Raw genomic sequence first — 17,064 nt, 5'->3', positions numbered from 1 at the left:
CCTACCTATCAAATGTTAGTGAATGAAATAATGGACAACCATTGATGAATAGTGCAACTTTATGAGATAAATACAATCTCCCAATGAATCAGTTTAGCAGGTCTATGCCCCTCTTTGCAGATTAAAAGATTGAACGGCAAATACAGCAAGGTTTATGTACAGAACTCTTTTATCCCTGCTCCATGTACCAACAAATGTTAAGTATTCAAATATGTAGACAACAGTGAAAGGTAGCTTGGAAGATACAGTCAATGTTGTATAGATTCAACAAGTCAATTTCGAACAGATTGTTTCAAACCCTTCTTCAAAAACACAGTATGAGAGCTGTTAGTTATTACCAGTCAACTGAACACAGCTTGCCCTTCGACTATAGGTTTTCCCTTTGCAGATATGTAATAAGCATGTTATTACAGTGTGGTTAAAAATAGTCTATTTACTTTGACTGGCATGATACATGTTGTCTGGAAATGAGTATATCGGCATTTAAAACAGTCACATTACAACTGCATGTGCTGTAGTTTATGGTGTCCATTGCTGTCTACATTTGGACTTTTAACAGTTTGAATAAATATGCTTTGCAAGTTGCATATCATAACATATCATTCTCAAATGTTTTTGCTCATCACACTATTACATAATGATCAAAGTCATTCAATTATAGGAAAAAGTAGAGAAAAGGAAGTATATTCGTATATATTATATTAACCTCTGCAAAGAATAAACAGTTTTCCTTGACAGCAAATCAACCGCAAAGGAATTAAACAAGCAATTAAGGGGCAGGCATTTTCTGTAAATATGAAACCATAGTAACAAAAATGAATACATTTGAGCGCATCTCACTAATAGAAGTAGTAACATTTTGCGTAAAAGTTCTCTTACACCTTCCCCTCCCTCAAAGTCAGTTACAGTAAGCTCTCTCATTAATTGTGCAACATCGGTTGAGACTACCCAAATATTGAACATTAAACCATTCAGTTTGGATCTGCAAACAGCATAATCCTACAATATAACCTATATTACATCTTGTACACCTGCTGTCAATTGAAATAATGATACGTTCATTCATAACATTTAGTCCTTTAACAGCATACAAAAGATTCCTTAAGGCTATGCCATACACATTACTACAGTCCAAGCCAGCCAGACAAACTCCCAATTTCATACATAGTTAAGAATTAATTTTCCACAAAGTTGCAGAGCCCACAATGATATGTTGATAGCAAGCTTTAAAAAAGAACGAGAAGCAATTCAAAACTGAATAGATTGATGTTAATGAAATGAACTGAAATGTGAGGCGTACTAAAAGGAGAATGATAGTGATTCACCACAAACAGTTTGAAAGCCATAGGGGCATTTGACCAGACGACTCCCTAAATCCCAAACCAACTCCTAGCCTACACCCTGATAAACTTGTGTAAATCTGAGGCGGTGGAATATGGTTATTGCTTCACCGTGCCTTCTTATAGGCCTAGTATACTTTTTGCCATATTGTTAACATTTATCCAATCAGATCTACAGGTGTGTCTAAGTGGAGGGACTAAGGGTCGATTTGGATTTCAACAAGTTTATGGAACGAGTGGCTCCTCTCATTCGCAGGCACAGAGATATGTAAGAACAGTAAGAGGGACTACAGTATGCTTATAACAATAGTCAATTTCTGCAGGCTTTAAACTGTCTCACTTATCTTACCGGAGCATGAGAAAGTATATCAAAAGTACCAGTATGCGTAAATAAACTAACAATGTAGTTGTCACGGTCATTTAAGGTTCAATATTGTCATTCCTGAATTGTAAATAAATAAATATGACAAATGACAGCCGTAACAAAAAAATAGACAAAGTCCAAATAAAGAGTAAAGCTATGGTTATAAGTATAAATTACTTTATCCAACCACTGTCTGTGCTGATTTGATAATAATGCCAAATGTTGGCAGCAATTGATAAGAAATGGAAAAAACAGGTTAAAAAAAAAGGTGCCCTTGTGGATAAAACTCCACTCTGTGTGTCTGCCTGAGAAGATGCTGCATTACGATGGCTGTGGCTCCTCCTCCTCCTCCTCCTCCTCCTCCTCCTCCTCCTCCTCTGCTCCGCCGTTACTGTCCACCTGGTTTAGAGGGGGGGATGTTATGGAGTCATTCTCCAGCGGCACCCCCAGTCGAGTCAATTCCTCCTCTGCGTTATTCCATGACATCATGGACTCGTGCACGGTGACTGTGTGCTCCTCCATTTGTTTCTGAAGGCTGTCCATTTCATGCCTGCAGGAAACATACAACATTCACTTTAGTGTTCTGGCATTTAATTCCTATTAGAGAATTATAATACACCATCCACATGTGAGACAAATACCTTTTGAGAGTAAAGGATTTCTATTATGCATACATTCCTATTCTTTGTCTTCCATTATGGTTATCAGAAAACACACAAGCTATTTTGAGTAACATGAGCTACAAAAGCATATTATCCGTACTCAGTTTACAACAGCTATAAATGGTGCAGTGAAATGCTTACGCGCTAGCTCCCTACATTGCAGTACAATAATCAATATCAATAATAATCAAAAGTCCAATAACAAATAACAGGTTTTCCACTCCCAGAAGTTAAAGGAAGACATAGGTGGTCAGTTCTTACTTGAGCTGGCGCAGACAGTTGTGCAGGTTATTGAGGGGCTCCTTGTTGACAGAGGCAGAGGGCTTGAGCAGCTCATCCAGCAGGGAGGCAGGCACAGGGCAGTCTGGGATCTTCACCGGGGTCACTGGGCTTGATGGGTTTGATGGCTCCATCCTCTGCTGCTCAATGAGGAATACAGCACAAAAAGGAAACTCGGCATACTGTGATATAGAGTGCCTTCAGAAAGTTCTCACACCCCTTGACTTTGTCAACATTTTGTTGTGCTACAGCCTGAATTTAAAATGGAATTGAGATTGAGTCACTGGCCTACACACAATACCCCATCATGTCAAAGTTATTAGAAATGTTTTAAATTGTTATTAAAAATGAAAAGCTGAAAATGTCTTGAGTCAATAAGTATTCAACCCCTTTGTTCTGGCAAGCCTAAATAAGTTCAAGAGTAAACATTTTCTTAACAAGTCACACAATAAGTTACATGATTTTTGAATGACTACCTCATCTCTGTTCCCCACACATACAATTAATTATCTGTAAGGTCCCTCAGTCGAGCAGTGAATTTCAAACACAGATTCAACCACAAAGATCAGTGAGGTTTTCCAATGCCACGTAAAGAAGGGCACCTATTGGTAGATGGGTAAACATTTAATAAAAAGCAGATATTGAATATCCCTTTGAGCATGGTGAAATTATAAATTACACTTTGGATGGTGTATCAATACACCAAGTCAATAAAGATACAGGAGTCCATCCTAACTCAGTTGGCAGAGAGGAAGGAAACCGCTCAGGGATTTCACCATGAGGCCAATGTTGACTTTAAAATGGCTGTGATAGGACAAAACTGAGGATGGATCAACAACATTGTAGTTACTCCACAATACTAACTTAAATGACAGTGCGAAAAGGAAGCCTGTACAGAATAACAAATATTCAAAAACATGCAACCTGTTTGCAATAAGGCACTAAAGTAAAACTGCAAACAATGTGGCAAAGAAATTAACTTTATGTCCTGAATACAAAGCGCTATGTTTGGGGCAAATCCAACACATCACTGAGTACCACTCTTTATATTTTCAAGCATGGTGGTGGATGAATTATGTTATGGGTATGCTTGTCATCGGCAAGGACTAGGGAGTTTTTTTTAGGATAAAAAGAAACGGAATAGAGCTTAACACAGGCAAAATCCTAAAGGAAAACCTGATTCAGTCTGCTTTCCAACAGACACTGGGAGACAAATACAACTTTCAGCAGGACAGTAACCGAAAACACACGGCCAAATATACACTGGTGTTGCTTACCAAGACGACATTGAATGTTCCCTAGTGGCCTAGTTACAGTTTAGACTTAAATCGGCTTGAAAATCCATGGAAAGACTTCAAAATGGCTGTCTAGCAAGGATCACAACCAACTTGACAGAGCTTGAAGAATTGTAAAAATAATAAATGTGCAAATATTGTAAAATTCTGGTGTGCAAAGCTCTGTTAGCTCGGTAATTGCTGCCAAAGGTGATTCTAACATGTATTGACTCAGGGGTGTGAATACTTATGTAAATTAGATAATTCATTTTCAATACATTTGTTAAAATGTCTAAAAACATGTTTTCACTTTGTCATTATGGGGTATTGTGTGTAGATGGGTGAGAATATTATTTTTTAAAATCCATTTTGAATTCAGGCTGTAACACCAAAATGTGGAATAAGTCAAGGGGTATGAATACTTTCTGAAGGCACTAAATATACACTCAAGTGTGTTTATTGTAACAACTTTTCATACCCCTTTATCAATCCACAAAACATATACCCATGTTATACCTGGATGAGTTGTATGTTCTACCTACCCTTTCTCAATTTAAAGCTGCAATATGTAACTTTATGGTCGACCCGTTGAAAGCAAGTCTAAGAAGCAGTAGATCTGTTCTATGTGCACTATTTCTATGATTCCAGTTCTTAAATTTAGTTTTGCGTCCTTTATTTTCGGTTTTGTACACCAGCTTCAAACAGCTGAAAATACAATATTTTGGGTTATTGAAAATATATTTCACAGCGGTTTGGATGGGAAAATGATTCTCTACACTATGCATTGCTTGTTTTGTCACAAACTGAAATTAGGCGAACTATTAGAATTTTAGCAACCAATAAAAGCCGCAGAGTTTTCTGCATATTGCACCTTTAACACACCAACAATATTGAAATACCATTACTACCACAGGAGGTTAGTGGCACCTTAATTGGGGAGGACAGGCTTGTGGTAATGGCTGGAGCGGAATAGGTGGAATGGTATCAAATGCCATTACATTCGCTCCGTTCCAGCCATTATTAAGAGCCATCCTCCCCTCAACAGCCTTCACTGAATACAACTGACGTAAAAATAAAAAAGTGCCAAACCTAACCCTGTTCTTCCTACTTAGTCTCAGCCAGGTAGCAAAAACTCAGTCCCAGGTAACTTACCTTCCGGAGGCGGTTCTGTTTGAGGTCCAGTTTGAGCTGCTGGTTCTGCAGCAGAACAGTCTTCATGCTGTTCCTCAGCTCCCCCACCTTGGCCTGTAGCATGAACTTATCCTTTCTGGTGCTGCTCAGCTCCTCCTGCACAGACTCCAGCTCCACCTTAATGCCCTAGAACACAGAGCAAGGCAAAGTCATGCACAAAATGGCAACACAATGAACAATGACAGAGAGTTAAGGTGATACTAAAGTATGCGTCTATGGTTTAGAGCTGTGGCGCTAGCCAGCTCTGTCCTCCTCAGCACCCTGGTTGTGTGTGTGTACCTGTAGAGATGTCTGCAGGCTGTCCAGCTCCCTCTGGCTGCACTGATCCACTAGCTCCAGCTGCTGTCTCTGGGCCTCGATCTCCCTCTGCCTCTGCTCCACCTCCCACTTCAAATCCTCCACCTGGGGGGAGAACACAGTCAAGTCAGTGACCGATGTCTTTTTCAACAAACAACTTCCTTATTCAAGGTCCTGGGTTGTGTTCAGTAGGGCACACCATAGCAAAACAAAAATGTGTGTTCTTATTGCAAAAGTTCAGGTAGTACCTCCCGGTTTCAAAACGTTTTCTCCCTACTAAACAGGACCATGGTTGTGTCTATTGCATAGCGTGGTGTGGTATAGCTAGCTACCTCCTGGTTTGTGAGGGGCTGCTTGCTAAGCTGTTCATCCAGCTGTTTCTGGAGGATCTGGAGCTGGAAGTGGGCCTCTGACAGCTCCTCCTGGAACCTGGACACCTCCTGAGAGTGTTTCTCATCCTGAGCCCTATGTAGGGGAAGGAAAGGATGTTAATGTGAAACAGGGTTCAAATCAAGAAGAGACATAAGATCAAAACAAAAAGATTACTTAGAGTTAGATGTGTTTATTCCCTAAAATACAAGGACCGAGCATGCCCCAATGATTCCATCAACTCATAAGGCTAATCAAAATCGTATCTTAAATCTGTTAAACACAGCAGCATCATTCCAAGCCTTATTCATAATAACTATAAACTGCAAATTGAGACTCACTGTAGTTTGTGTGCCTCACTGTGCAGGGCTTTGACCAGCTCTTCTTTGGCCTGCAGGTCCTTCTTGATCTCACACAGCTCCAGCATGGCTGCCCTGTAATGCCGTCTGTTGTGCGCAGCCTCTGCCTTAGCTGCTGCCACCTAGTGGACATAACACACATTTACAGTCTGTCTCCAAAGGCTTCTATGGAGTACATTACAGTATGCTACAATGTGGTAATGTAATGACTTTATAAGACTATGTCGTGGCTGGGCCAGTCTGTCTCCTTCAGGGGCTTGTATATGTGTGTAATGCGTTACAATGTGTTAATGATGACAGATGATGACTATGTTGTGGCTGGGTCGGGTTAGGCGTCTTTACCTGCTCTTTCAGGTCCTTGACTTTGGCCTTCTCCTTCTCCAAGGCGACCTGTAGAGTCTGGACCAGCTGCTTCATCTGCTGGTCTTCCTCCTCTTTTCGTTTTAGTACAGCTTGCACCTGTGGAGAAGGGCAAAGAAGAGAATAGAAAAAACAATCCGTTTGTTAGCGTCTTTATGAAAAAGAGCAACCACAGACTCATAGAATGGTGTTACTGTTACTGCATGGGTAAAGTCATTCAATTGATCAGTGATAGAAGTAACTGAGAATGTATGATTGAAGCCTTTCACCTGGAGGTTGAGCTGGACCAGGTCGGCCTCTCTCTTGGCCAGGGCAGTCTCTAGAATATTGGTATGCTCCCGCAGTGAATTATGGGACTGCCCCAGTCCCGTCAACTTCCCTTTCTCATGCTCCAGCTCCAGGGATAACTTCTTGTTGGCGTCTTCCAGTCGTCTAATCCTCCTCTTGAAGCATCGCGCCTCCTGCAGCTGTGGGTGAAAAATATATACGATTTTACAATCAAGGAAACTGAGACGCACAAGGACCATTGGCTCTGAGTAATTTTCAGAGTGGTTAGGATAGTAAAACACACATTTCTGTTGGACATTTGCAGACAATGGACAATAAAGTAATCTTCTTTTACATCATCGGGCTGGTGGTGTGTATTTATAGCCTGGTTAAACCAGACAATGTAAAGCAACGGTGAAACGTAGCGAAATCTGTTTGGATGCCAGGATAGTGTATTTAATTGTCATTGCCCAGACTGGTCTCACCTCATCCTCCAGCTCCATTACTTTCTCCTGTAACTCTTCCAGCTCAGTGCTAGTGAGGGAGATGACCTCCTGAAGCTCCTTCTCCAGCATGGCCTTGCTGTGACTCACAGCCTGGAGTTCACTCTGCAGAGCCTCAATCTTATCCTGGAACAAGGATAAGAGGTTTAGATCAGTATTCAAACATTACATTTACATTTAAGTCATTTAGCAGACGCTCTTATCCAGAGCGACTTACAGTTAGTGAATACATTTTTTTTTTTATACTGGCCCCCCGTGGGAATCGAACCCACAACCCTGGCGTTGCAAACGCCATTCTCTATCAACTGAGCTACATCCCTGCCGGCCATTCCCTCCCCTACCCTGGACGACGCTGGGCCAATTGTGCGCCGCCCATGAGTCTCCCGGTCGCGGCCGGCTGCGACAGAGCCTGGATTCGAACCAGGATCTCTAGTGGCACAATTAGCACTGCGATGCAGTGCCTTAGACCACTGCGCCACTCAGGAAACATCACAGTTGGCTACGGTTGTGCTGTAATCTGTTATTAGTATGGCCACAAGTTTTTCCTGATCACATGATCTGACCAGAAACAAACTCTGGACCCTAGTTCCTGGTTGTCATGTGATGAGGAAAAACTCTGGGTCCTGATTATAAGGTTAGTACTGAATGTACCTGCAGGGCCTGGTTGTTTCCGCCGTCTGAGACCTGGGCCTTGAGTTTGACCAGCTCTGCCTCGGTGGTCTGCTTGTCGGCCAGGGCCTCTTGGAGCCTGCGACTCAGGATGCCCACTGCGTTCTCATAGGCCTTGTGCTTGGCCTTCATATCCTTCTGCGCGCTGGTCAAATCTGTCCCCAGCCGCTTCATTCTCACCTTCTGCTCTGAGATGGCCCTGAGAGTTGAAAATAAAACAATTAGACACATTAGTGCACATCTAACCAATCTGAATAAAATAGATTATCCTGTCTGAGTAAGAGAGATTCTTATTCACGTTCATATTCTCATGCCATTTACACAGATTCATAGTAAATCTGTTTGGGTCATTACTATGGGAACCAAGCTGGTTACAGAAGTCTGTCTGGCTGTAGAAATGTTGTGTGACTCACTTCCTGGCTTCGGACTGCATCTGGTCCACCTGTTTCTTCAGGCCCTCATTCTCCTCCGTCACTGCTGCTAGCTGGCTCTGGTCAAACTGTAGTGACTGTTGAGGGACATCAAAACACACACTGATTATTATCAAATGCCTATCAAAGAAAGCCAGATAAGGCAATGGGATATGTAATGCAAGTACTGCCATGAGAGTAATGCAAAGAAAAAGCTTAGAAAAAACATAGAGCTGCTAGGAAGTCAGGCTTGTGTAGGATGGGGTCATGTACCTGTATCTGATTCTCCAGCTGATCCCTCTCGGTCTGCACAGACTGCAGGTGGTTCTCCAGGCTGTTCATCTGCTGCTGGACCCGGACTACCTCCTTCTGCATCCGGCTCTGCTCCAGCTCAGCTTTCTGTTTCTCCCCATGGGCCTCCAGCAGCTCTTGCTTCAGCCCCTTCACCTCTGACACCAGACGCTTCTTAGTGGACTTCAGCTCACTGATCAGCTGCTCCTTGGAGCTGGCGTCCCGGCGATAGGCCTCCACCATCACCTGATGGGTGGGAAATGGGAAGAGGTGTAAAGAGACGAGTCCTGTGTGTGAATGTGTGTGTACACACAATCCTCCCAAAAGCAAACAAGGGACACAGGATAGGGAGTGACAAGCACCTTTTGCTGCGTGAACTGCTCTTTCAATTTCTGAGCTTGTTTCTTCAGGGTGCCGTAATCCTGCTGCAGAGATCCAATCTAAAACCAAAAAGGAGAAGGCGTTTACTTTCTACTTAAGATCAAACACAGTGGCTCAACAGCCTTAGAGGAGTGGGATTAGACCTTCTGGCTCCATGGTGGTTTGTTTCTCACCTGTGAGGATTTGACTTGGACCTCCTGCCTGAGCTGATCAAGGACATCGGAGGCCACCAGCACCTCCTCCCCCAGCCTCTCCGCCCCCTCGTCCAGCTGACTTTTATCAGCTCTGGCTGCCTGGAGGGCCACCTCCAGCACAATCTTCTCATTCTGCAGGTACTGGATGTTCTCGTCCTTGGCGTTGGTCTCTGTCTGCAGCTCTGCCAGCGTGGCCTCTAGCTCCAGGTAGCGCGCCTCCAGCTGGTTGATGGACTGCTCTTTGGTGTGAAGGCTCTCCTGAGTGGCTGTCAGCTGTCTCATCAGCTCCAGGTGCTCCTTCTGGAGGGCCTCCAGCTGCAGGTCCTTCTGCGATAGGGTCACCTTCGTCTGTGGGGGACACAGAGAGGGGTTACATTAGGCAACTGTTGTCCCAAATAGCAAAACAGTGAGCGGACATTTACTTTTTCTCTACGTATTGGACTTTGTTTTTGTCCAGCTCCTGATATTTTTATAGATGTGTGTAAAAACCCCTCCATTGATTTTAATAAACTTCTCCGACTGACAAATTACCTTAATTTGAACAATCCGAAAACATGCCATAAGTGATTTCATAAACCAACAATTAATTATTTACCTGCTCTAGTTCCCTCTCCAGTGAGCTGGCGGTGTTGGCCAGTTTCTGTAAGTGCTCTCGCTCCTCCTCAAACTCGTCCAGTTTGTGCTGGAGGTCGTCCTCCACCATGCTCTTGGCATCCTGGATCTGCTGGTAGGCAGCTTCCTGGGTCATCATGTCAGCCTACGGCCAGAGGGAGGGGAGAGGTCAGATAACACACTGCTTGTGTTTTTTTGTGTCAGTAAATCTTGTATTATTTTTCAACCAACCGTAACACATTATAAACACCAATCACACAACCTGTCGTATTTTCCCAATTTTAAAAGGGGACAGACCTCAATACTCTGCAGCTGTACAGCGATGCGCTCCTTCTCTTTGATGGAGCGATGCTGGGTTTGTGTCAGCTGGTGGGACAGAGTCACGTTCTCCAGCTTCAGGTGCTCCAAGGCACCAATCTGGGTCATCTGCCCAGCCTGGGAAAAACACGTCAACTCCGTAACACCTCAACTCAATAGAAGCAAGAGACACATGTTACGAAACAGCCCTTCTCACAGACAACCTTACCTGCATGTTGGCCATTTCGCCCTGGAGCCGGACCCGAGCCTCCTGGGCCAGCGCTAGCTGCTGCTGGTACCACTGGCGGACCTGTTGCAGCGAGTTGATCTCTGCCTGGGAGGTCTTCAACCTGCTCTGCAGGGTGGTGCGCTCTAGCTGGACCTGCTGGAGCTGAGTCTGGAGACCACCCATCTGTTGACGCAACTCCTGGACTGAAGGAGGACAACACCATAAGAAATGATTCACAGAATTTGACAGAAATGTATTGCAATCATAAATACCCCAATATTGTATTAATATTATTGTGAGGAGATGCTGGTATGAAAGCATGATGCCCATACTAGGCTCTCGATCCATCCAACTCACCAGCGTTGTCCCTGGAGGTGACGTTCTCCTGCATCTCCTCCACCTTCCCCATGAGTCTCTGGTACTGCTCCTCAGCCACCTGCAGGTCATTGCCCAGCGAGGCTAGGCCAGCGTTCTTGCTCTCCAGGTTGCCCTGCAGCTCCACCATGGCCCTCTCCAGCTGGAAGCAGCTCTGGCGCAGGGTGGACACCTCCTTGTTGAGGGAGCTCTGCTTCTCCTGGCTGGCATGGGACTGCTCCACCTGGGCCTGTAGCTGGGCGTTGACTGTAGCCAGCTTGGCCTGGAGCTCAGTCTTCTCTTTCAGAGCCTGGAGAGGAGACGTGGAGAGAGGGTGAGGGAGTGAACTCCAGTATTCCCAATGGCTTGTGCAGGGAGGGATTGTAGGGTGTTAGCCTAGCTATTCCAGTGAAGGTAAGTAAGTCTCAACATGTGGTAAGTTGAGTGGTAATTACCTTAGCTATGTTAAGAGTATAAGCCATCATAGACACACCACACTGTGTTAGTTAGTTACCTGGTTGGCCTCAGAAGACAGAGACTCTAGCTGGCCCTCCAGTCTCATCTTCTCCTTCAGAACCTGGAGCATTTCATCATGTCCCATCACAGAGCTCTCCAATGACACACTGTAGGAAACAGGAAATTAACCAATTGAGCAGGAAACAAAAAATTGCACAATTAAGTGCTACTGGAACCTTCTAGCAAATTCCATCAATTAATGGTAAATGATTACTGGAAAAGTATAATAGCAATGTTCTAAAGCTGACTAACGTCCTTGTTTATTTAGCTGGAGTATGCAACAGCAATGTGCTTATGTTATTTACTAGTACTAAACCAGTCAGTCTCTGTTACAGAAGAGCTGTGTGCTGGTCAGGTGTACCTGCTGGAGAAGCTGTCCCTGCGGCTGCGTGGTCCCCCAGACCCCTCCCTGTCCTGCTCCAGCTCCAGCAGTTGCTGCTCATCGCTGGCAGCCTGCAGCACCTCCTTCAGTGATGGGAAGTTGCCCATGGCCTCCGGAACGATCTCCCTGCCCGCCACCGTGTAGTTCCCTCCTCTCTGCCTGCCCACTGCCAGCATGCCGTAGGTCCCAGTGCCGCTGGTGGAGGTGGACACGCTGCTGTAGGTAGAGCTGTCGCTGTCATTCCCATCCCCACCGGGCCTCGACCCCATCCCTGACTCGCTGCCGGGATCCACCTCCGAGGTGTTGTCCTGGAGAGACATTGATGAAACCAGCGGGGCCTCCGAAGAGGTCATCTCCATGGAGCCAACCTCTGACATCATGCTGACCTCTGACAGGGTGGATACAGAGCTCAGGTTGGACCCCAGGGAGGAGTCTGCAGACGTCCTGACCACGCCGCCGCCTCCTCCACCATCACTAGTGCCCCCTGCTGGCTCGGGGGTCTTGTAGTCGGCCAGTGAGTGGATCTTGCTGGGGCGGGGTGACCGTGACTTCTTCTCCTTGGCTGGGGGGATGCCCAGGCTGCCCAGTTTAGGTCCCCGGGGGACGCTGGTCCTCAGGAAGGAGTACTCGGTGGTCATGGAGGTGGTGCTGGCCCGGGGAAGAGCCTCTGGGTGCATCATGAGGTCTGGGTCCAGAGTGCTGAACCCACTGCGGCTCTTTGGGGTAGAGCGGTAGGACTGGAAGAGGAGAGAGGGGTGGCGTGAGAATGAGCAGAAGACGTAGTCTACATCAGCCCAGTGTTTCCCCTAGCTTGTTCTTGTGTGGGCACCAATAATCAACATTCAGGGCCGCAAACACCAGACCATTCAACTGAGACTAATAGAGGATCATTTTAATAGGTGGTGGACGTCAACAAAACTAGGCAAGAAGGCCTGCCATGCCAAAAATAATAGGGAGAACACTTCGCTTCAATTCAACTCTGTGCAGCTTGTAACTGACAGCTTTATCCTGATGAATGTCTGCCTGGTGACTGACACTGTTCACACACTCACCGTCTCCTTGTGCCTCTGCACTCTGTACTGTTTGAGCTGCTCCTCCAGGCGTCGACGAGCATCATGGCGGATCTTCTCCTCATTCTCCAGCTCCAGTGATGGCTCTTTGGCAGCTACAGGAAATGCAAGTTTAACAAAAAATAGAAGGTCCTAACTGCACCCCCATTCAACACAGAATAGGCTAACAATACCTTGGACATTGTCATACAAGCATACAATTCATTTTAGAAGGAAACCACAACTAAGTGTGGAATGCACCAATTTGTAAGTCGCTCTGGATAAGAGCTTCTGCTAAATGATGTAAATGTAAGACTACTTTGTCCCTACAGTTCAGAGCCATTTAAAATTAGAAATGAGAGTGCTTGTATGACATTGTTATCCATCCACCATGGTTAGGAGTGAAGCTGCATGCAACCCAGTACTAACAAAGCCAGATGAGTCAGACTCAGTCCATCTATTAGTCAGTCCACTCCCAGATCTTATTTTACATTTTACATTTACATTTTAGTCATTTAGCAGACGCTCTTATCCAGAGCGACTTACAGGAGCAATTAGGGTTAAGTATTTTCAGGTTAGTAAAGTGTGACACACAAAATAGTTTGGCTTGCGTGGTTAGTGAGTTTGCAAACAGTAGGTGATAAGCCTGATTGATGATTCTCTGACTGCAATTGGCCAGGTACACTGATGATCAACCATGAGGTGTCAGTCAGTGCAACTTAGAAGTTAGCATGAGGACTTCCTGATTGCAACATCATTTAAAGCAGAATGCACTATGAATGGAACAGAACGTGACACTATCAAATAGTTAATGTGACACTGTAAACATTCTATGTGGGAGTGGTTAGCCTTTCACAGTCAACAAAAAGCTTGAGGCAAAACAAGCCATATTCTGTTATGTAACGAATAAACTTAAAATACTTTACATATCATGGTATCTGTAAGCCTAGGCCATCATCCAAAACAACATTCACAACAAACCACACAAGTAAAGGATTAGTTCAAATACAGCCACTAAGTTCCCAACAGAAGCACCAAGCAATTAAATGACCACGGGGTTTGCACAAAGTAAGTGGGCTCAAACCACTAAAGCAGATACCCACTGGATCCATCTCTTTAATGGGAGTGTAGTTAGCACAGGCAAGGAAATTAAAATATGGGATGGGGAACTCAAGTCAGTCTCTGAGGCAACATCCCAGAGCAATAGGTGGTTAAAATACACGGGGCAGGGAGAGGCACTCACTGCAAGTACAGGTTACAGTATGCTTACACAATTCAGTCTCCTGCATAGGCATACTCAGTCTGAGCGACTGCAATGCATCACCCTTGTGAACAGGGCCCTCAGCACTAGCTCCCTCAGACTTCTCTAGCATGGGTGGTGGGATAGCGGCCACACCTTGGGATGGCTCTTTGGACTGGGGGCTGACAGGTGGGCTGGTGCCCTGGGTAGCAGGGTGCGACGGAGGAGGCAGGGGGCCATTTGGATGGCCGTCCCCTCCTGCGCTTGGCCGCGGGCCCTCTGCTACTCGTTCTCCATTTGGCACCACGTCTGCCTTAACAAAACCTGCAACAAGGGAGTGGGGTGAGGTGGGTGGTTGACAGTGGAGCGTGTCAGTAAAGACGGTAGATTCCGCATACATCCATCCAGTTTGTATTTCACAACACAATGAGAGTGGATTGTGATATACTTGATGTTTAAAAAAAGGACTAGGAGGCTAGGCTCTTTTGAATGACTTAAAGTCAATTGTGGCTTTCACGGGTAACCGGTCAAACAAGCTTTGTCAAGCCAGAATAGCTCTATAGGAACTGGAAGTGGCAGTTTAATACTATTCATTTTGTCATTTTTATTGAAGGCGAGACGTGTAGGAATAACGACGGCATGCCAATATGCCTTTGTGCAGTTGAGGTGACTATGAAGTGACAGTGGTGTGTGGGTGAGTTATGAGGCAAGGCTCAGAGCTGTGTCCAGACAATCCTGCAATTCCACACATAGGCCATCTCTCTTTGTACTTGAGGCAGCCAAGTAATAACCTTTTCTCTGGCCGGTCGCACACAAGCATGTCATGCATAGCTTGGAAAGAATACTGGTGGAAAACAGAGGAATTCCCTCCATATAAGGAGTTCCTATTACTGCAGATCCCCCACAACAATAACAATATTTTCACAATTATGTCCTGTGAAAATAATACAAACATTCAGTTATGCTTTATTAACTTAGTTTAGGGCTCATTTGAAATGAATTTCTCTCTTACAATTAACTGGTTGAGGAAGAACACTCCATTGTTTGATGAGAGGATGGAATAATTAAATCAGTCAGCAGTAGGTCAGAGTCAGACAGCTTCCCTAGAATTACTACATTAAAATACAAAACAAATCACATCACTTGAGGGCAGGCTAAAGCATTAACTAGGGCAACAACTCACCATTAAGAACATCCCCCGACGCGGTCGGCTTGTCCAGCACTCCTTTCTTCAGTAGCTGAGAGTCGCTCACCACAGGATCAGCACCACCCTCTTTGGACTGTGGTATCAGGTCTAGTTGATGGATTTCTCCATTGGTTGTCTCCATCTCAGCAATGACTGAGTTGTGGTATTCCATTTGCATACAGAATCAAATGATGTTGCACTAGAGCCCATGGAAGGGATATGGTAGTCACAGGGTGTAGCTATAATCCTTTCAAAACATTTTCTTCCCGTTTGTTCAGAGTAAAAGATTGAATGCAATGCAATTGAAGCGTCCAATGAAGAACACCCCCAAAGAAATTGGCTCCCCTGAAAATGTATAACATTAAGGTTTAGTTAGTATGAGCATTATAAAGTATTCAGTCTGATCAAAGACAGTAATCTAAATGCAAACTAGGCGTAATCTGACAGGATTTGCCACCATGATGGTGTAGCGCAGATGTAGCACAAATAAAAAGCGCCATGGCCTGCATTACTTATGAATACCATTGCAAATGTATTAGGGATGGGCATTCCAAGTCTTTTCTGTGAGCTGGAAAATTTGCCTCAGTTCACCTAAAAGAGCTGTTAATTTGGCTGCCAAACACCTCTTCAGTAATGCTTAGAAATTGACCTAAAACCATGAACAAATTGTGAATCTCTAAATTAAAGCCTAAAACGTTGTCTACCATCATGTAAGATCGTGAAATGTGAGTTAAAAGACATTTTTATATGACTCAATTATTAGATGAAAAGTTTGTACTCATAGGCACATCATTAAAAACGTATGTGCGGGGCTAATAAAGAAAACTTGTAAAGAACAGTAAGGGACACACACTGTTTATGCTCCCAATTCACTGCTTTATTTACTACGTTTCGATCTTTGTCAAATTATTAGATGGCCTGCAAAAACTAATATAGACAACTATCTAAGTGGGTTTAGTTAACATTACTAAATATAGCTACCTAACTTGACCAAATATGCCTTTGCATATTGCAATCAAATAGCTACAAGGCGAACCAGTCTTGTATAGAAACAGATAGCTATTCGGCAGCTTTACCACACATTCGTTACCTTGCTTATTTCCCAATTTGTAGGTAACGTTAGCCACCCAACAATATTATTGCTAACTAGCCAACTGCAATGACAGCAGCAGCCTCGACACAACTTGTGTGTCACAAGCTAACTTTAGCTAGGTGGTTAGCTAGCTAGCTAGCCAGCTAAACAGACATATGGCAAGTTGCTGGCTTGTTCGCAGATTCAACCTGTCAAGCAAAGACAGCCTAACGTTACGTTTGCTCGATAGCTAGCTAATATTCATTAGCCACATAGCTAACACGGGACTATAATTTTTCTACGCCCAGATATCACACCAGTTCACGAAGTTGTGTAATGTATAAATCACTGTAGATTGTGAAATTATGAAAAGGTTTAATAAATAGCCAAAATAGATATTCATTTCTGACATGACAATAGTTCAAATGCAAAGAAAATGTTTATAAAGCCAACCTTTTTCAGACGCCTCTTCGTTCTGCTTCTACGTGGCTAAATGGATTCCATTATTTTACGTGTTCGACGAGCAACAGGATATTTGACATCGTTTTGTGAATTGATGTCTACTAAACACGTATTAAATAATTATGTCTTTTGCATTTATATATTACTCATTATTATTTTTCTGTATCTAATGATGTATAAATGATCAACCTATGCTTGGAAATGAGATACATTTAAACGGCAAAATGCCAGACTAGTTGCTACCCGAACTGTTATAATGAACGGACAACCGGCCCTTTGTAATTATCAGAAAAACATTGAATCCCTCTGGCGGTCGTGAAGTATAACTGCGACCTGTTATTAGAAATTCAATTGGGTGCTAGCTACAATGTTTCCAGTTTTGTCAGAACTGTAACAAAATGTTGCTGGGAAAAACTTTTATTTCATTTGGTACAACAAGCAATGGTATCCAGGAT

General features: G+C 44.2%; 1 protein-coding gene across 3 annotated transcripts; it reads right to left on the bottom strand.

The window, feature by feature from the left end:
* Positions 1-41: 41 nt before the first annotated feature.
* Positions 42-16,751, bottom strand: LOC311144462 (golgin subfamily A member 3-like). 3 transcript variants are annotated; one of them, XM_084180485.1, is made up of 24 exons: positions 16,601-16,751; positions 15,073-15,420; positions 13,920-14,213; positions 12,653-12,765; positions 11,580-12,337; positions 11,217-11,325; positions 10,706-11,012; positions 10,349-10,551; positions 10,120-10,257; positions 9,806-9,967; positions 9,190-9,558; positions 8,998-9,075; positions 8,618-8,881; positions 8,348-8,442; positions 7,917-8,133; positions 7,248-7,391; positions 6,765-6,962; positions 6,478-6,594; positions 6,118-6,257; positions 5,740-5,872; positions 5,390-5,512; positions 5,072-5,236; positions 2,628-2,785; positions 42-2,254 (listed from the first exon to the last, which is right to left on the bottom strand). In XM_084180485.1, the coding sequence occupies exons 2-24, from the start codon at positions 15,251-15,253 to the stop codon at positions 2,026-2,028; spliced, it is 4,695 nt and encodes a 1,564-aa protein (XP_084036611.1). In that variant the 5' UTR covers positions 15,254-15,420; positions 16,601-16,751; the 3' UTR covers positions 42-2,025. The 3 variants fall into 3 exon arrangements, with proteins under 3 accessions (XP_084036611.1, XP_084036612.1, XP_084036613.1); XM_084180486.1 differs by having other exon boundaries at positions 14,046-14,213; XM_084180487.1 differs by lacking the exon at positions 13,920-14,213.
* Positions 16,752-17,064: the final 313 nt, after the last annotated feature.

Source organism: Coregonus lavaretus, assembly GCF_964263955.1.
Source record: "Coregonus lavaretus genome assembly, chromosome: 17".
In the NCBI taxonomy this organism is placed as follows: domain Eukaryota; kingdom Metazoa; phylum Chordata; class Actinopteri; order Salmoniformes; family Salmonidae; genus Coregonus; species Coregonus lavaretus.
Note: the sequence above shows the minus strand (reverse complement) of the source record. Positions and strands in the feature narration are given on the sequence as shown.

Bases quoted from the DNA above. Each gene is read 5' to 3' on its own strand.
- LOC311144462 (XM_084180485.1), bottom strand. From the start codon at position 15,253: ATGCAAATGGAATACCACAACTCAGTCATTGCTGAGATGGAGACAACC. The intron at 14,214-15,072 runs GTGAGTTGTTGC...CCCTTGTTGCAG, and splicing joins GTCGGGGGATGTTCTTAATG to GTTTTGTTAAGGCAGACGTG. The intron at 10,258-10,348 runs GTAAGGTTGTCT...TGTTTTTCCCAG, and splicing joins GCGAAATGGCCAACATGCAG to GCTGGGCAGATGACCCAGAT.